Raw genomic sequence first — 21,620 nt, forward strand, 5'->3', positions numbered from 1 at the left:
AGATAGAGCCCTGTTTATAGTCATTCAAATAAAGTTTGATACCCTTCGATTTACATAACATATTATTCACACATTTGTTACACTGATACAAGTTAAAGTATACAATAAAACAAAATGAGTAGAAGTGTTGATATATCACAGTTAATTGTTAAAATGGGTGTTTCTTTCTCTGAAAATTGTGCTTAATGTGTTATTTTATGTTGTATGACTGATGATTATGTGACAAAATGGGTTAATATCTGTGAAACACCCCCTTGATTGTGTTATGGTGTTATTATATTAGACTATCCTATGCATGTTTTTGTAAGTTAAATACTTTTATCTTGTGAAATGGCGATAGACAAGGTTTGTTTCGAACAAAATTAATTGATGACACTTTTGATGAAATTGTGGGGAGGGATAGGTGGGATGTGACAGTGGGGGGCGGGGGATAGGTGGGAGGAAGTAATATGGCATGTGTGATAAAATTGCCACTTTTCTAAAACATAATTGAAATTACAAAAGCCCATTATCTTACTGTGAAATGGTGATTGTTTATAATAGCCTCATGTGCTTGTACAAATACGCTGTAAGTTCAGTATTACGCAATAAAAGCATGGCAAAGTGCAGAAAATTAAACACCATAAATAAAACGTGAGATTGACCAATTAAAAACTTAAGCAAATATGGCCATGACATATGTATGTACCAATTTAGCTTATTTATTCAAGGTCATAAATTCTACAAATAAATATATCATATATATATACATAATATATATATACATATATGTACTAACTGTGTCATGAAATGATATTTAGAAAAAACACCTTAGGTCTTTCTTGATAAAGTCGGTGAGTGACTGTTGGAGGAGGCAACTTAAAACAAACAAGAAAAAGTCAGCAAAATAATTTTTAGCAAGACTTATTTTATGTAAAAAAGAGCTATTTGTCATTTCTGTTGCTGTCCGAAAACTTGAACATTGGTCATATTTTTTTTAATTTCTCAATTAACACAATTAACAACTCTTTGAGTTTCAAGTTGATCAAACTAAACTTGACCTTCACTCATAAATGACCTTGACATTCAAGGTCAAATATTAGAATTTGCTTGATTTTTTACATAATCAACTATAACTTTGTTATTTTTTGAATGAATTATTTTTTGAATAAATAATCTTCAAAATTAGATACAGTAATCCTTAGAACAAGACCTTTATGTAGACCAAATTAATCATAACCTTCATTCATCAATGACCTTGACAAAATAACACATATGACTAAACTGAATGTTGAATTATTCTGATATAACTTTGACCTTTAATTGACCTTTGCCATCAAGGTCAAAATATTGAAATTTACTGAAATTGTCGTAATTTTATTTGTTAACGGATTTTGTTTATTCTTGGACAAGAGAATGCTTGTGTCAAAACATGACAACGATGATTAATGTAAATTTGACCTAGACCTTTGAATGACCTTGACCATCAAGGTCAAATATTAAATGTTATAATTGGTTCAAGACAGTTAAATTCTTTTTAGGAGTAATTCTTTCCTTCAAGGTGTGGTCCCCAACTGGTGGTGGCTCTTGTTTAAGCTTTATCTAAAAAGTTTAAGGATGAAACATTTGTTAAGATATTAATAATTTTTAGTTAGCTTAACTTTAACCTTGCAGTTGGAAAAAGAGAACTGAAAAATGATTTTGAATTTTTATCGCATATTGTGATAAAATTTGTCTAATGCAATGACAATGTACAGTGCATGATATTGATGTTAAGGGAAATGTTATATTCTTAATAAAAGATTGTACATGTATATATTGGACAAAAGCTTTCATACGATTATCATATGGTGCAAAATGCTTCTATGTGATACAGATGCTTTAAAAAGGCCAAAAAATTTCTATACAAGCATTAGGCATGATGTTCTCATATTATAATCTTAGACTTAACCACTGGCTGCCTAAGCATGCTGTGGGACTGGAATATCTTGTTTGAGGGTAACTGTTTTAAGATGGTATTAAGGCTCTGCAGGGTTTAAGCTATAAACAAATATGTACCTGAATGCCAGATCAATATATTCATGTCTGTGATGACAGCCAATGATTGTTTCTTTTCCTTGTATTCCACATGTTTGTTATAAGTTTTAAAAGAAATAACAAAAGGTAATATCTTTTATTTCGCACTTTAGGGTATGACCTTACACCTACATTCATAATGGTGGAATGATGTCAACCTTAGCTGAGGCAACTCATTCATAAAGGCGATGCAAATGGCATCAATTTGAAGCATGCTGTCCTGAGTGATTGAATGATGATTCGTATTACACAGTGAATGAATTGTTACATTTTTTTTCAGAATTGGTGCAAACACTAGAAAACCCATTTTGCTTGGAAATATTTTGTTACTTTGCATTGGTTGAAAACATTTCTTATATTTTTAGGAATGGACTCAGTCATAAAATCTAAAAGAAAATAAAAATTGAAGTTTAATATATAGGCACTGTTTATATTTTCAGATTTCTTCAATCAGCAGGGAGATTGGGGTCTGCCCGGTGTGATCGAGGCCCCTGACTTCAGCCGCCTCTCGTATGGAAATTTTTCACCATATCAGGGTGCCATGGAGATGAAGTCTAACATGAACTCGTATTTAGGTCAGACATCAACGCAGGCGTTAAGCCCGTCAAGCATGTCAGCAAGTTGCTCAGGAACCGGCACAGTCCGCAAGAGGAAATGCCCTTCCCTAGAGTAAGTTGGCTGTTAATGACCTTGATATATTTTAGCCGAATGTTTCTTTTACCGGATGCAATTGTGCCTTCAAACTAAAATTGTGGACTGTAATATACAAAAAAATATTTTCCTCTTGAAAATAATGTCTTGAAATAAATTTCTTAGAAATTTAGATATTTGGCTGTTTGATACTCTTAGATTCTGCTTCTAACAATTTGCGTAAAAAACTGAAAAGTAGGTCCATCGTTTTTACTGGTGTCTAAGTATCTCTAACATTCTGCCATTTAGGCCTTTAAATGCTTGTTGCTCTTATGACTTAATTGTCAAGTTATAGCCAATAGCACAATTTACATTATACTGTGATTGGTCAGGAAATTGACTTTATCATTAAATAATATTATAATGCTATCATATTGAAGAGTTCAGATATGATTATCAGATTTTTGTATGATATTTTATTTTCTTGGTTTCATACTTAAGGTGACTCAGTAAAATTACAAAGCAGGGTGGCTTAAGTTACAAGAGAGATTATCTTGAGTTATCTCTCCAAGTAATACAACAATACGGTTTACAGACTAATAAGCATGTAATTGCAGGCAGCCATTATGGTGCAGAATGCCATAATGGCATTTTCTCAAATAATGAGGTCACTCAGTGTGAACAACATGCTTTCATGTGACAAAAATTCACTAAAAATATGTATTAAGAAATCTATTGGGCTGATAAGTATGAAAATATCCAGGATAAGACTCAGTATTACATCTATGTTAGGGTCGTAAACCTTAATCCTGCATATATAGATCAAGGCCAGGCTAATATTTATAGTCTGACCTGACTCTATACTGTTGTCAGCTTACTTGACTATTTGAAGTATAAGGAGATCTATTGTACTTTTGGTGGAGTCCGCGTCATACTTTGGTTAAGATTTTGCATGCAGCTTGGTATTTACATGTTTGGTATTTCTAAAACTTCTGAAGGCAATGGGTCGAAACTTCACACACTTATTTGAGAGCATAATAGGAGATCACTTATCATAACTCTAACAAGGATTTTGACAGAATTATGGCCCTTTTTGGACTTAGGAAATTCTACATTATCCAGGCTTTTGTTTTACTATCAAGCATTTAGAATAGTCAAGCACACTGACTTACTGACAGGTCTTGTTTCAACTTCTGAAATCTTTAAAATAAACAATGCACAATCACAAACTTAAGTCAAAGATCATGCAGTATACACTTTATAGGCAATTAGCTTGGTAAAACTAAATCAGCAAAGGATTAAATTTTATCTTTATTCATTATACCCCCAAAAACGAAGTTTGGGGGGGTATATAGGAGTCACCCGGTGGTTGGTCGGTCGGTCGGTCGGTCGGTCGGTCCAGACGTCCGTTGCATTTTCCTTGTCCGGAGCATAACTTGAAAACTAATGGTTGGAATTCAATATAACTACATACAATGGTCAAGCACATTGAGAGGAAGTGCAGTGCACAAGAACCATAACTCTATCTTAACTAATTACAGAGTTATTGCCCTTTGTTACTTTTCCTTGTCCGGGGCATAACTTGAAAACTACTGGTTGGAATTCAAAACAACTTAATACAATTGTCAAACACAATAAGGGGAAGTGCAGTGCACAAGAACCATAACTCTATCTAAAGTAATTACAGAGTTATTGCCCTTTGTTGCTTTTCCATTGCGTTTTTTTTTTGTCCGTTGCATTTTCCTTGTCCGGAGCATAACTTGAAGACTAATGGTTGGAATTCAATATAACTACATACAATGGTCAAGCACATTGAGAGGAAGTGCAGTGCACAAGAACCATAACTCTATCTTGACTAATTACAGAGTTATTGCCCTTTGTTACTTTTCCTTGTCCTGGGCATTACTTGAAAACTACTGGTTGGAATTCAAAACAACTTCATACAATTGTCAAACACAATAAGGGGAAGTGCAGTGCACAAGAACCATAACTCTATCTAAAGTAATTACAGAGTTATTGCCCTTTGTTGCTTTTCCATTGCGTTTTTTTTTTTTGTCCGTTGCATTTTCCTTGTCCGGAGCATAACTTGAAGACTAATGGTTGGAATTCAATATAACTACATACAATGGTCAAGCACATTGAGAGGAAGTGCAGTGCACAAGAACCATAACTCTATCTTGACTAATTACAGAGTTATTGCCCTTTGTTACTTTTCCTTGTCCGGGGCATTACTTGAAAACTACTGGTTGGAATTCAAAACAACTTCATACAATTGTCAAACACAATAAGGGGAAGTGCAGTGCACAAGAACCATAACTCTATCTAAAGTAATTACAGAGTTATTGCCCTTTGTTGCTTTTCAATTTGCATTCTTTTTTTTGTCCGGAGCATAACTTGAAGACTAATGGTTGGAATTCAATATAACTACATACAATGGTCAAGCACATTGAGAGGAAGTGCAGTGCATAAGAACCATAACTCTATCTAAAGTAATTACAGAGTTATTGCCCTTTATTACTTTTCCATTGCTTTCTTTTGTCCGGACCATAACTTGAAGACTAATTGTTGGAATTCATTATAACTTCATACAATGGTCCGGCACATTGAGAAGAAGTGCAGTGCACAAGAACCATAACTCCATTTTGACTTATTACAGAGTTACTGCCCTTTGTTTCTTTTCCTTGTCCAGAGCATGACTTTAAAACTACTGGTTGGAATTCAAAACAACTTCATACAATGGTCAAGCACAATAAGGGGAAGTGCAGTGCACAAGAACTATAACTCCATCTTGACTAATTACAGAGTTATTGCCCTTTGTTACTTTTCCATTGCTTTCTTTTGTCCGGACCATAACTTGAAGACTTATTGTTGGAATTCATTATAACTTCATACAATGGTCAAGCACATTGAGAGGAAGTGCAGTGCATAGGAACCATAACTCCATCTTGACTAATTACAGAGTTACTGCCCTTTGTTACTTTTCCTTGTCCAGAGCATGACTTGAAAACTACTGATTGGAATTCAAAACAACTTCATACAATGGTCAAGCACAATAAGGGGAAGTGCAGTGCACAAGAACCATAACTCCATCTTGACTAATTACAGAGTTATTGCCCTTTGTTACTTTCCTTGTCCAGAGCATGACTTGAAAACTACTGTTTGGAATTCAGTACAACTTCATACAGTTGTCAAGGACATTCAAAGGAAGTGCAGTGCACAAGAGCCATAACTCCATTTTGACAAAATACAGAGTTACTGCCCTTTGATACTTTTCCTTGTCCGGAGCATAACTTAAAACGTACTGGTTGGAATTCAAAACAACTTCATACAATGGTCAAGCACAATAAGAGGAAGTGCAGTGCACAAGAACTATAACTCTATCTTCAGTATTTATAGAGTTATTGCCCTTTGTTCTTTTTCTTTGTCTTTCTGGACTTATTACAGAGTAATTCAATTAAACTTCATCAATGGCCAACCACATTGAAAGGAAATGCAACATACATGAACCACAATTATCTTTAATTGCCCACAACCATAACTCTATGTTTCAATTCTTTTACAAGGTATTCTGTTACTAGTAACATCCTCATTTCCGAAGCAGACTTGTGGGGGTATTAATCACATTTAGTGATAGTTCCAGTTTTTCTAGGGATATAATTTCTTGTTTTATACTTATCATAACAGCTTGTCGACAGAAGGTAATGAGGACGAAGATGATGGAAATGAGGCAGACGACGTCAAAAAGTTTGCCAGGTACGTTTTTATGTGACTTCGTAAAAATCATCTCCCAATATTTCGCCTCTGTTGTCGTTTTTATCTGGTTCTTGTTGGATACTAACTTTTAATTATGATAATCCAATATAACTAAAAGCATATTGTTAACCAATGATTTCAGTGATTTGTGGTCATTGTAAAAACTTGCTCGCATTGTAAAACGCAATATTGGCGAGTACTCCAGGCCTGACCTTTAGTTCCATTAAATGTTAAATGTAAAATGATTGAAAACATAAGTGGATGGCTTGTGGCCAATTGACTTACCAGTAGTTGCATTGGAAAGTATAACTTGTTTGGCAGAATATGTTTCCGTGTACATTACTGTCAACTCGTAATCAGACCAAAGCTGACCTACTATGAGTAGAAACAGCAAATACATTTGTTTTGGCTTTAAGATAGCTGAGTGTTATCAAATTAGATGTTTAAAATAAAAGTGGCGTCAAGAGAGATTGTTTTTTATAGGAAACCACATTCGGTCTTCTTAGCAGTTTATTAATGAGCCATTTTGTAATGCAAACAAACAAAACAATAAGGGGTAAATTTTTAGCCTTCTTCTTGACATACTGTAACTATGTGTTCACTAAAGTACAAGTAATTGATTTACTGACTCAGCTTAAAGTGCTAAGATATTAAACATTTTAAGTATGGTGTAAGTATAAGTACTAAGTAAAAAGGTCACTAGATCAGTAATATCTAAAGTTCAGAAATTGAAATTACTAAACATTATATTTACTGTACTTAAAAGTGCATGCACCTGGACGAGGAAACAGATTTTCAAATGATCAAATTGGATAAACTATATTAGGTATAAAGATAGCTATTTACAAACTATGTGATGTGCATATTAAATAAAAGATTTTACTGAAGAGACCCCTTTAAATATCACCATATCTCTATCCCTTCATTAAGAGAGCCCTTCATTAAGTCTGTTCCGAGATTTAACTAAATCATGAATTTCCTAAACTAACATTGGATGCTTTCTAAAGTCAAGGAACAAGTTCATTAAGTAAATAATTATCAGGTTAATTTATAACTTTTGAGACCACTACCTGTACCAACCAGTGCTGCATTTACAAAGTGTATCGTTTATGTCCCCTTGGAAGGGCTCAAACTCGGCAGATTCCAGTATTTTTGTCACACAGGAAACTTGAATTTAATTTTATGATAATAATTATGTTCCCATTAGGGATCACACTTATAAGAGCTCTGGGTTGCAACATACTAGTGCTGGTGTTGCACAGAAAAATCCGGTCACATCCCAATTAGAGCTCAGATTTGATTGAAAGGTAGATACTAGTATTGTAAATCAACATAGCCACTTTTTGTTTGGTTGGAAATGTTTATTTGACATTTTCGAAAATAGCATACATGGCTAATTTTTTACTTTTTTGTCAACAATTTTCACAGGTCATTTTACCCTCTTTCAGGAATCATTAGCAACATAATTGTAATTCCAATAACATATTGCTTTTGGACATTTTCCATTTTCTGAAGTGACCAAGCATATATTTGTAGTGGAATCTACTGAATTCGCAGAAATCATAATGTTAATAAAGTACATGTAGATAGAATAAATGTGCTCTTTATTTATCTGAAAGTAATACTTCCTGGTGGACAAAAGACAGCGTTCATAGACTGGGGAATTTCCATGATGTAAAATAACACAACTTTGCTGAAAATTTAGAAATTTATCATTGAAATATCATGAAATTTCCAAAATCTGCCTTAAAAATCTCCTGAAAGACTAAGATAAGCTTATTACATGTATTAATCAATATTGAGGCAGTGTCCCTTCACTATCAATGATAAAAGACTTATTTTCTAAGAGCTACAAGTAATTTTTAGAATGTAGTAGTTCCAAAAGTTTTAATGACATTACAATTTTCTACAAGATATAGACCAAAAGTGGAAAAGTACGTAATTTGGCATCTTTGTGGTATCATGGGAAAATCTCTCAAAATTATGGAAGTACATGTATCATGGAAGTTGATTTCTTTTTTTGTGTGAATACACATGTATAGCTTGACGTTTGTTGTTATGATGTGCTAAAATCTTTTCACAGATTCTTTATCATTGACCTTGACACTGAGAAATGACTTTTTTTATACATGATGCAATGAAGACTTGAAAATCAATAGAGATGTTATTATCACTTTATACATGTTAAATGACATTGACAAGCAATTATTTACAGAATATCACGTAATTTTCATCATGTACACACATATTCTTAAAATAATTTCTTTGTGTTAACTATTTGTGGACCAATGGAACCAACTTCCTAGGGCAAACTCCTGTCAAATAATCATGTGACATTCATCGAAATAAGAATGTCACATGCACATTTTAATGAGAATCATTTCACATATACATGTATCATATAAGAATTAATGTCGCATATTTCATCGGAGAATCTCCCATTACAGAATGTCACAAAAATGTATCACACATGAATGTCACATAAATTATATCAAATATTAAGTGGCACATAATTATATCATATGAAAATGTCACATGTTTTAAAATGGTACATATCAAATAAGAATTTTACATGGGCAAACGGACAGAAGCCTCCTTTACAAAAGCCTACCAATATCCAAAAATGACAGGGTGGACAAAAGCCCTCCCATAAACAAAATATGCATGTTATTATTGTTTTTCAACACACTTAACATATTTAAATCTATATACACATCATTTGTTTCTTATTTAAGGTATAATGTCTAAAATTTCTCTGCAGTTAAATTATTCAGGTTTTGAAAAGGTATATTTCTTTTTATTGGAAGTTGTTTGTTCACCCCCGTCATTTTCAGGGGAGGTCTTTTGTCCTACACTCTGTCACATGTAACAAATGAGAATTTCTCATATCTTCATTCATGGATTGGTGGCTGACATGTCCCCTAGTCTGATTCCATTTTATCAGTTTCTATGGCGATATGTTGAGATATAAAGAGATTTTAAATCAATAGATAATTAGTTGTTAATTGCATGTCAGCAAATCTTTTTCTTGAAGCTTTCTTGTATAAGTCACCCACCTAGCTAGCTGGAGTATTGAAATAAGTGGAAAAAAAGGAGAAAAATGTAATAGATACTTTGATGGCAAGTTTCTCTTATAGTCAACATAAGTATGGGACATCATGTTTGTGACTGGCCATGTTGTCATACTAACCAGTGCTTCTGACAGTTTTTGCTTCATTGCTGCTTCAGACCATTGGATGGTTATTTATATTAATATTATATAAAAGGAGTACCAGTCATATACATACAAGCATTGAACGACAAGCCTGAAGTCGTTGTTAAGACATGTAAAGTAAAATGTAAATTGTCACCTGAGATTGAGATTGCATGTTGTTACTCAAAAATGATTGTGCTAAATAATGAAAAAATATCTATAAATAGATAATTTTAAGTATAGAAGATTTTCAGTTGGCATAATAAAAGGGTGGTCTTTGTAGAAAGTTGGTTTATAGAAATAAGTAATTTTTGCAATAGAAAAATGTTAAAATGAAAGTATCTTTGTTAATTAGATTTCTATATGTCCTATTGTTTTATTTCTTGGATAAGGGTCTGACCTATGCTGTGTTGGTGCAGCGTTAACTCCCCCCCCCCCCCTCCTCAACTTCCAAAGAAAAGGGTAAAAAGGGGTGAAAGGCATTTTGTAAAGAAGGCATGACCGAATTTTTATTGAGTAAATATGCTTTCAAGCAGTCAGTGCCCTCCAAGATAAACAGGACCTTATATAAGAAGCTTTAATGATGTATCGTTTCCTGCACTTGATGGAGAAATTAATTCTTGATAGACAGGAAGTGAAAGGAAATAGGGTGATCTGGCAGGTAATTACTTAATGTGACTTTATCATTTGAGAAAATGGTCATATCAACAGTTTGTGAAGTTTATATGGTACAAAATAAAGTCAGTTCATATAGCATGCAGTAGGACAAGATAAGCTGTTAACTTTCAGTTATACCAAGTAACCTTTTAAATCCCCCCGAGTCCAAAAGTAATGGGGGATGTGCAGAACCTATTTGTTCCCCTTGTGGTGCTTCAAGGTCACATTTGAAAGTCAAGTATCATACAATTGTGTGTGAACTTTTTTGCATCCTTAGATACCCCTTGAAAGATTTTCATCAAATTTAGCTCAAATGTTCATCTCAAAAAGGTGATGTGCAGAACCCGTGCTGTTGCTGTGCTTGATCAAGGTAAAGGTCGTCAAAGGTCAAATGTAGGTCAGTTTTGTGTATGCTCTATAAAATTCTATCTTCTTGGCTTAGCTCAAATGTTCACCTTCAAAAATAATAAGAAAATAACCTACATAGAATTCAGTGTCAAAGAGATGATGGTGGTTATTTATGTGACAGCTCTGGTTTTATCTGTTATTGGCATATTGATGTCAGCATAATTCCATTTTAATCTTTTATGTAAGACAGATTATCAGCCATGTATTTGACAGATATTGATAAATTGGCCAAGTCAGTTATAATACTTATAATGCTTGTAGCATATTTATCAGTCAGACGTTTTGACTGTTACAGACATCGTAGAATAATAGAACATTAGGACATCAGTGATTTATCTAATATTTATATTGTTTAATTTAAAAAAAGGTGTAGGAGTCTTTAATGTCTGCTTGCTCTTAAAAAGGACAACAATTTAACTTAAACGCCTTAATTATGCAAAAGAATCATTAATTTCTGCTTGCTTTTTCATTTATTTCAAATAAGGTAGTCTAGACAGAAAACGAAGTACAAGCATTGAATTTTATGATCTTTAGCTCATACAAAATGTTTTATTTTACCCTTTAACCTTACTGGAACTAAAAGTAGTTAGCCTTTGTAACCAATATAGACCCAAGAAAGCCGTAAACAAACTGTTCAAAAATCAAAGATTGCAAATCTATTATACAAATTCAGCAAATAAAGTGTTAAATTTTTCTTTTTTAACAGACAGAATCACAGTGAGATAGAGAAGAGGAGACGAGACAAGATGAACACGTACATCATGCAGCTGTCGACCATGTTACCCATGTGTAACGCCATGAATCGCAAGTGTGACAAGCTCACTGTTCTAAGAATGGCTGTACAACACATGAAGTCATTGAGAGGTAAGTTAAATCAGAATTGTGGCAAGCTCACTGTTCTAAGAATGGCTGTACAACACATGAAGTCATTGAGAGGTTAGTTAAATTGGAATTGTGGCAAGCTCACTGTTCTAATAATGGCTGTACAACACATGAAGTCATTGCGAGGTTAGTTAAATTGGAATTGTTACAAGCTCACTGTTCTAATAATGGCTGTACAACACATGAAGTCATTGAGAGGTTAGTTAAATTGGAATTTTGGTGACAAGCTCACTGTTCTAATAATGGCTGTACAACACATGAAGTCATTGAGAGGTTAGTTAAATTGGAATTGTTACAAGCTCACTGTTCTAATAATGGCTGTACAACACATGAAGTCATTGAGAGGTAAGTTAAATTGGAATTGTTACAAGCTCACTGTTCTAATAATGGCTGTACAACACATGAAGTCATTGAGAGGTTAGTTAAATTGGAATTGTTGCAAGGTTACTGTTTCAAGAATGGTTGTTCAACACATGGAGTCATTGAGAGGTTAGTTAAATTGGAATTGTTACAAGCTCACTGTTCTAATAATGGCTGTTCAAATCATGAAGTCATGAGCAGTAAATGTAGTGATGTTGTCCAGTGACACAAGTAAACTTATCAACTTTGAACTTTGCCAGCTTTAATTTGAATTCACTGAGCATGAATGCTGATAAAATTAATTATAAGCCACTACATATTTTGTTACTCAACTTATTGTGTGATACTTGTTTTACATACATAAGTAGCACACAACAAAATATCTGAATCGTGCATAATTTTGAACTATTAAATATATAGTTAACTGTTTAATTACATGGAACCATAGGAGTAAAGGAGTTCAATGGAGGCTTCCTGTATTGTGATGGTCTGTTTGATATCTGTGATGTTTAAGAACATAGCGTACCACTAAAATTAAGAATCTGGTAGGAATTTGTAATTAATGGACCATGAAAAATATGAAATCATATCTGGTTCTTTACAGTATACAGTTTTCGGCGCCATATGAGCTAAATTGTGTTGATGTCCCGTATAACCAACCAAAAACAAAACAAAAATGTTAACATTGTGTATTATTCTCTGTTTCAGGATCATCAACTTCATATACAGAGGCACTTCATAAACCATCATTTCTCTCCGAAGATGAACTTAAACATATCATTCTAGAGGTAACTTTTTTCTGCTGATTAATCATGTTAACAAGAATTTGTTCTGACTTTTCCGAGTGACCTGGTTCTCGATCTGAGGAATGACTAAGTATTCGAGTACTGAAATCAGTACTCATTACCATCCTAAGTATTAACTGAAGTAGGTCATATTTTACTTAAATGTCTGCATCAAATTAGGTCAAACTTTGTCTGCATCAAATTAGGTCAAAACTTGTCTGCATCAAACTAGGTCAAAACTTGTCTGCATCAAACTAGGTCAGACCTTGTCTGCATCAAACTAGGTCAAATCTTGCCTGCATCAAACTAGGTCAAACCTTGTCTGCATCAAACTAGGTCAAAACTTGTCTGCATCAAATTAGGTCAAACCTTGTCTGCATCAAACTAGGTCAAACCTTGTCTGCATCAAACTAGGTCAAACCTTGTCTGCATCAAACTTGGTCAAATCTTGTCTTCATCAAACTAGGTCAAAACTTGTCTGCATCAAACTTGGTCAAATCTTGTCTTCATCAAACTAGGTCAAAACTTGTCTGCATCAAACTAGGTCAAACCTTGTCTGCATCAAACTAGGTCAAACCTTGTCTTCATCAAACTAGGTCAAAACTTGTCTGCATCAAACTAGGTCAAATCTTGTCTGCATCAAACTAGGTCAAAACTTGTCTGCATCAAACTAGGTCAAACCTTGTCTGCATCAAACTTGGTCAAATCTTGTCTGCATCAAATTAGGTCAAAACTTGTCTGCGATCAAACTAGGTCAACTTTGTCTGCATCAAACTTGGTCAAATCTTGTCTGCATCAATTAGGTCAAACCTTGTCTGCATCAAACTTGGTCAAATCTTGTCTGCATCAAAATTAGGTCAAACTTGTCTGCATCAAACTAGGTCAAACTTTGTCTGCATCAAACTTGGTCAAATCTTGTCTGCATCAAAATTAGGTCAAACCTTGTCTGCATCAAACTTGGTCAAATCTTGTCTGCATCAAATTAGGTCAAAACTTGTCTGCATCAAACTAGGTCAAACCTTGTCTACATCAAACTAGGTCAAAACTTATCTGCATCAAACTAGGTCAAACCTTGTCTTCATCAAACTAGGTCAAACCTTGTCTGCATCAAACTTGGTCAAATCTTGTCTGCATCAAACTAGATCAAAACTTGTCTGCATCAAACTAGGTCAAAACTTGTCTGCATCAAACTAGGTCAAAACTTGTCTGCATCAAACTAGGTCAAACCTTGTCTGCATCAAACTTGGTCAAATCTTGTCTGCATCAAACTAGGTCAAAACTTGTCTTTATCAAACTTGGTCAAATCTTGTCTGCATCAAATTAGGTCAAAACTTGTCTGCATCAAACTAGGTCAAACCTTGTCTACATCAAACTAGGTCAAAACTTATCTGCATCAAACTAGGTCAAACCTTGTCTTCATCAAAACTAGGTCAAACTTTGTCTGCATCAAACTTGGTCAAACCTTGTCTGCATCAAACTAGATCAAAACTTGTCTGCATCAAACTAGGTCAAAACTTGTCTGCATCAAACTAGGTCAAAACTTGTCTGCATTAAACTTGGTCAAATCTTGTCTGCATCAAACTAGATCAAAACTTGTCTGCATCAAACTAGGTCAAAAACTTGTCTGCATCAAACTTGGTCAAATCTTGTCTGCATCAAACTAGATCAAAACTTGTCTGCATCAAACTAGGTCAAACCTTGTCTGCATCAAAACTTGGTCAAACCTTGTCTGCATCAAACTAGGTCAAACCTTGTCTGCATCAAACTTGGTCAAACCTTGTCTTCATCAAACTAGGTCAAACCTTGTGTGCATCAAACTAGGTCAAAACTTGTCTGTATCAATCTAGGTCAAAACTTGTCTACATCAAACTAGGTCAAAACTTATCTGCATCAAACTAGGTCAAACCTTGTCTTCATCAAACTAGGTCAAACCTTGTCTTCATCAAACTAGGTCAAACCTTGTGTGCATCAAACTAGGTCAAAACTTGTCTGTATCAATCTAGGTCAAAACTTGTCTACATCAAACTAGGTCAAAACTTATCTGCATCAAACTAGGTCAAACCTTGTCTTCATCAAACTAGGTCAAACCTTGTCTTCATCAAACTAGGTCAAAACTTGTCTGCATCAAACTAGGTTAAAACTTTTCTGCATCAAACTAGGTCAAAACTTTTCTATATCAAACTAGGTCAAAACTTTTCTGCATCAAACTAGGTCAAACTTTGTCTTCATCAAACTAGGTCAAAACTTGTCTGCATTAAACTAGGTCAAATCTTGTCTGCATCAAATTAGGTCAAATCTGTCTGCATCAAACTAACTTCAAAACTTGCATGAACTTGATTACATCCAATCAGGCTCAATTGTTCGCTGCTTTAAAGCAAGTGACATTTGGGTTGTGATAGAAATTGTTTTTTCATTAACTTGAAATTTTAGATAATGTTACATTGTTATCAAAGCTTTATGTTTGATTAGATTTGAATGGAGACTTTTTCTTGCTTTTTTCTAGAGAAGAGAAGAAATAAAAAAACTGATAACCTAAAATGTTTTTTTTTATTTTTCAGGCAGCAGATGGGTTTTTGTTTGTTGTTGGCTGTGATAGGGCTAGAATATTGTTTGTGTCAGAATCTGTCAGCAATATACTGCAATATACCAGGGTATGTATTCTATAATTGTCATTGTCAGAATCTCCCAACAGTGTACAAATCTATGTACTTTGTATATTGGCCATTGTCAGCAGTATATAACAAGATCATTGTCATCGTCATAATCTGCCAACATTGTACATGTAGTATGTATTTTATATGATTCACAATAAAGATATTGTCAGTTGTTTAATGATATTGTCAGTTGTTTACCACAAAATAAAGTGGGTATGTATTGTATAATGAGCTTTGTCATTGTCAGAATCTGCCAACATTGTACAAGTGTATGTATTTGATATATTGGCAATTGTTAGAAGTATACATGGGTTATAAATAATATGCAGGGGTAATCTATAAAAAGATTTTTGTCATTGTCAGAATCTGCCAACAATATACAGTAGTGTATGTATATTGTGTATTGGCTATTGTCAGCAGTATACTGCAATATAGCAGGATATGTATGAAATATGGTCATTGTCAGAATCACACAGTATATCATTAAGGTATGTACTTTTCAATTACTTGTGTTATTGTCAGAGACCAAAAATAATACAGGTAGAGGCCCTTCCTCCACCATTAAATCAGGAAAGTCGCCTGTTAGATCTGTTAAGTGTCACAGTGATTAAATTCCAGCAAAACAATCCCACTACATCATGCATTATTTGTTTGATATTTCCTTATGAAATACTGTCTGTTTTTAAAAATAAGATCAGAGTGTGTGCATGATTAATTGCTTCTCTAGAAACAATATGGCATTGGGCAAGTATATTCTTGTAAAGAAGTCAAAAATCAAAATGAAAATAGTTTATTTCATATCATATTATTAATCAGCAAAATTATTATTCTCGTCTATTATTTTCCTAATTCTAGTCTAATGAAACCTCAAGTCTTTAATTCTAGTCAAATAGTTTATTTTTCTTCTTGTGAGTAATTGTTTTCCTATCTTATGGAACGTCTGTACTTTTTTGTTCCTGAAATATCGCACAGAGAGGCACCTAAGGTCTTCTCCACCAGTAAAGCTAAAAGTGGTCATATGACCTGTACTTAAAAAACAATTCACAAAAATGTTACCCTGCCTAAACTGACATGGATGTTACTCTCCCCAGAGTTTATAATGGACTGTTCCAAAAATAGAAGCTGGACAAGTCCATTTAAGGAATTCTGCACTTAATGGATTACTGAATCTATTTTTTTCCTAGAATTTGACGTGATTTTTATTAATTCAATAAGTTTATTTCATTGTAATATATTATCTCATAATATGTCAGATGCTTAAGTTCAGTTGACTAGGTCTTCAACCTACATGATTTACACTGTCATGCATCTGAATTAGAACACTCGTGAAATGTCAGACTGAAATGCATTCAAAATTGCAGAATAAAAACAGATGCTTTGCACTCTATGATAGAAAATAAATATAAAAAGTCATTATAAAAAGACTTGAGAACACATGGTGTCCCTTTAATTTGTATGTTTATGAGATTTTATCGTTACCATGCTAAATCTCTTCATTCATGATCAAAACTATTATTAATTTTGAGGAAATTTTTCAAAATATATACTTACTCGGACACCAGTAGTGAACAGTGTGAACTAGGATCAGATGGCAGAGATGTGCCGGCTAATCTTGATCTATTCTAGTTGCTTTGGTAAAACTAAAGATTAAAAAATTCACCTTCCCACAATTCACCTTCCCACAATTCACCTTCCCATGTTCCAATTCTTCTCGAGCTCGGATTTGTCCTCTATTTGCTATAATAACGGCCATTATTTGCCTTGAAGTTGATGAAGGGAAAGGATGAATAGATATAAGTGAAAAAGTGGTTATCACACGGAAGATAACAGCTTGTTATTACAGTTTAATTATTTTAATTACTGTGAATTTTTTTGTTATTCTTCAAACCAGCATGAAAATAATTATGTGAATGTATCAAAACTAAACAATGTGATGTCCTTATTATTATTTGTAGGTCTCTTTTTTTATATTTCAAATGTTGCTAATTTTACCTTGAAAAGTTGGGTTTTTTTTAGCTTAGCACTGCATTTTTGTGTGATCGCCCTTTGTTCATTGTCCTTCATTATACATTATTATACATTGTTCTTTTTTTTTTAACTGTCTCCTCTTAAACCAATTACTATATTTTAAGTGTATTTTAGTTTCCTACCAAAGTTGTTGTTCTTGTCAGTTGCATATTCATATCACAGAGTCAAAAATGGGTTTTCAAAAATGTAAAATTCTACAAAGCCTAGAGCTTTTTTATTTGGTTATGTAAAATAATTTAGCATCCCCTTACCAAAGTTGTCTCAGGTGAGCGACTTTGGACCAATGGTCACCCTAGATTTAGTAACCCAGAACTTAAATTGTATTTAAGTTTGTCATTGTCATTCATTAAATGCATATTGTCTGTATGTTAATAATTAGTAAGTATTCCTGATTTTTTTATAGAGGAAAAAACGATATTTAAAGAGAGATGCCAAAAACAACAGAACTATGCTCACATTCATGCATTCATGTTGAAAATAAAGGTGAAGGTCAAACTTTGTCTAACCATTTACAAGATAATAACTATCTGTTTTTCTACAGTTTTACAATGAGGCATGTTATTAGAAATTCTTCACAGGGGAGTGATTTTTCCTTGACACTACAGACATTATGTTTTGCTTGTTTTAGAATTATTTCTAAATATAAAAGTGAAACATTTGACAACTGTTGTGAGAATGGAAAGACAAAGGAAAGGAAAGTAAATTGTTACTGGTAAAAGCACACGTTACAAGAATAAATGATTGGTTGAAGAGATCATGGGCAGTTTAAGACTGACACATGGCAGCAAGAAATTAAAACAAAAAGCTCTCTACAGCTGTTAAGATTTACCTGGACCCCCCTAAATATCTTAAATGGACTTGTCTATTTTTTAATCTGGACAAAACCATTCATCATTTTTAGGGAAAAATTTGAAATAATTTGAAATAAGTATTGACTGTATGGTGAAGAGTCCCAAAAAAATTTGACCTAGAGTTAGTAGATTGACAACAGTGGAATGAGAGGGCACCGGTGTCCTATGGACACATTGTTTATCTTGTGCTTTTGCAGAGTTGTTGCTCATGTCTTGTTGAAATCATACATGGGGGGAAATAATCATTGTTAATTTCTTATCTGAAAACTACAGTAAATCTCTTTGAGTAAATATCTTCAGTGAATAAATATATGCCCTTTAAACATCAATGTCAGATCTCTAGATAGTATTAATTTCACTTCTATGAACATCTTTTTTTTGCAATAATTGAAAATTTCTACAAACTACAAGGAACCTGTGTCAAATTGTATAGAATGGAAATGTCAAACAAATGGTATGGTTTGTAATCATTTAATAGTGAAAGTCTTGAGAGAGCTGGAGAATGTGAAATACGAGTATTGGTTTCCTGTTTCCAGCCAATGTCAGTGTGGTTTTCATTAACACACGGATGAATTAAACATTGTCATTAATCAGGTCTTTACTCAGTCAGTATGTCACGAGTATAAATATCGGTAAATTTTTCCAAAGGTTACCGGCATTCCGGTTAATTTATCAAGGTCAAGGTTACATGTGTCTAGTAAAGCACGCTTTTCTCTGGAAGTTTTTTTTTTTCTCAATTACTTGTTATACAAGCACGATAATTATGGTAAGTACTTGTAAGTCTATGTACTCTTAATAAACTGTAGTATGCAATACATTTGTTGAAAGTATTCACCTATATTTACAGCGTGATTTTTTTTTTTTTTTTTGATGAATCAGCATTAAGCCGTATAATGTTAAGTCTTTTACTTAAGCTTTATAATCATGAGGAACATTTTGAGGATTTTTAGCAGTACCATCACAGTCAAATTATAGTCTCTTACACTATCAAACTCAAGATTAAAAATTCAGGTTAGATCTATATTAGATTAATTACCCTTACCACACTAAATATCTTCAATGGACTTGCCCGTTTGTCAATCTGTGGATTGAACCATTCATTATTTTTAGGGAAAGAAAGTCAAAATACATATTGACTAACTTATAAAGAGCCAATAGTGCAGACCATGATCAAAGGGGGGCCTCCGTGGCTGAGTGGTTAAAGTCGCTCACTTGAGATCACAGGTCCCTCACTGCTGTAGGTTCGATCCACACTCGGGTCGAAATCATTCATGTGATGGAAGCCATCCAGCTGGCTCACAGAAGGTTGGTGGTTCTACCCAGGTGCCTGCTCGTGCCTGAAATAATGCCCGGAGGGGCACCTGGGGTCTTCCTCCACCAATAAAGCTGGAAAAAAATCGACGAAAAATCTCGGTGGGAAGCTTTAGGATGGCCCGACTTGAGGGTACAGTCGCCCATATTGGCTTCCCGGCAGCGACCTTAAATAAAGGCTTCAAAAAAACAAAAAAACATGATCAAAGCCTCTGAAGTACTGACTGATCTTGGTTGCTTACTGAGATGCTATAAGTATCACTATTTTCCTGTCTGTCAAAAGAACACCTTGTGACCTTTTAACATACTTGATGGCAGAAAATTTAATGATCTCTAGAGAAAATGTTGTATAATACTGTTTTATTATTTATTATTATTCTTATTAAAAAAGATGATTATCGAAATGTGGAAGGAAATTGTCTGTCTTTTAGTATATATTTCCTTGTAACATTTCCTTTTTTAGTTTTGCTTATATAAAAGTGATTTAATCTTGAAATGAATGTTAAGGTCTCACTTTAAAGGTCAGAATTTTTTCAAAGGGTAAAATATTCAAGAAACAGTTTCTTGATGGCAGCTGTAAAGTTCAGCTTAAAATAGATTAATTAATCATGGCTGTGTTGTTGTTTGACTGAGGTTTAAAAAAGGGTGGGGATGGGTGGTGTTATATACTCAAGTGACATTAACACCCTAAAATATGTGTGCTTGATAACTTGTGCCCGATAGTGCTTGCCTGAAATAATGTGTGGAGTGAAAGGATTTGGGGCAGAAGTCAGTTGCCTATAAGTGCCAAGAGTAATTTGAAGAGTGATAAGGAGCCTAGGGGTGAATACAGAATATGGTTTTCTGGGGGTGGGGGGTAGGGGGCTGACATATGGATGGAAGATTTTGACAAAAGCAAAATTAAAACAATGCAACACGCGAAAATTGCACATGTTTGAATGTTGGGCCAGCATCTTGCCCATGTGACAAAAATTGTAATTGATGTCTTTTATATGGCAATGTCCTTTTCTTATATAATTATATGTACACACTACCTGGACTTATGTAAGAAAATTCTATGTGATTCGGGTGGGCCTGGGAGAGTCGTCCCTTCCCATAGACTGAGAACTTTTTGAAATATGAGTTTGAAAATAGTGTTATTTCCTTGACTTTCTAGTGCTGTTTCTGATACCTTTTGGATGGTTTAATATCATAATGTATTTTGGATAGGTTAAGTGTTTGCAGGCTCAGCCAGTACTCAGGGGTTCAGTAGTACCCTATTAATAAAAGGTAGCTAATGCTCAAGGGGTCAAAACACCATTTTTGGGGAAGGGGCCTCAGCCTTTTTCTTGGGGAAGATATGCGTTTTTTTGGCATAATTTGGGAAAAGGATTCTCAAATTTAACACAAACTTTTAACAAGTTCTTTAAAATAGAAAAGCAAAAAGCACTGGGAAATATTTATTATGCATTTAAAGACACTATTATAAAATTTGTTCTTAATTCTATAGGAAATTTCAAAAGACTGGGGAATTTTAAGGACCAAACTTGGGAAAAAAGAAGCTAGTTTGGGTGGGGAAGCAGCCTATACTCGGGTCTTTTTGGCCCTGACTCAGGAACCAATTAGCACCAAAAATAATGAAAGAAAGACAATTTACAAGGGTACATTAGTAACCCCAAATAAATGAAAAAGGGAAGGCGATTATTTTGGGGTTTGGCCCCATTTTTTCCCTTGGAAAAAATTTTGGTATTGGCCCGGGAAAATTTTAAAGAACCCTTTTTAAACCCAAAGGTTTTCCCAAAAATTTTGTTAAAAAAAGGTTTAAAAAATTTTTTTTGGGGGGAAGGGCCCCAGGAAAGGAATTTGGTTGGGGGTTTTTTAAATTTTGAAATAATTTTCCTAACATTTTTAAAAAACCCCCTGAAAAAGAAAAAAGGGCCCCCCCGGTTTTTCTAATTTGAAATGTAAAGGAAAATCCGGGGCCCTTTGTTTAAACCCTTGGGGGTTTTAATTTATTTGCTTGGTAATTTTTCTGCTGGGGTAATTTAATTCAAATTCGTGGGCTATTCGTTTT

General features: G+C 34.0%; 1 protein-coding gene across 3 annotated transcripts in view; it reads left to right on the forward strand.

The window, feature by feature from the left end:
* LOC132717037 (protein cycle-like) overlaps window positions 1-21,620 on the forward strand; it is a 70,984-nt gene that overhangs the window by 17,634 nt on the left and 31,730 nt on the right. For all 3 annotated transcript variants that reach the window (XM_060700410.1, XM_060700408.1, XM_060700409.1), the window contains exons 2-6: window positions 2,496-2,724; window positions 6,370-6,438; window positions 11,403-11,560; window positions 12,647-12,726; window positions 15,282-15,374. In XM_060700410.1, coding sequence (XP_060556393.1) covers window positions 2,597-2,724; window positions 6,370-6,438; window positions 11,403-11,560; window positions 12,647-12,726; window positions 15,282-15,374 — 528 coding nt within the window. In that variant the 5' untranslated portion in view covers window positions 2,496-2,596. The remainder of the gene's footprint in view (window positions 1-2,495; window positions 2,725-6,369; window positions 6,439-11,402; window positions 11,561-12,646; window positions 12,727-15,281; window positions 15,375-21,620) is intronic.

The sequence above is a fragment of the Ruditapes philippinarum genome, unplaced genomic scaffold (genome assembly GCF_026571515.1).
Source record: "Ruditapes philippinarum isolate M1 unplaced genomic scaffold, ASM2657151v2 ctg121_1_1_1_1, whole genome shotgun sequence".
In the NCBI taxonomy this organism is placed as follows: Eukaryota; Metazoa; Mollusca; class Bivalvia; order Venerida; family Veneridae; genus Ruditapes; species Ruditapes philippinarum.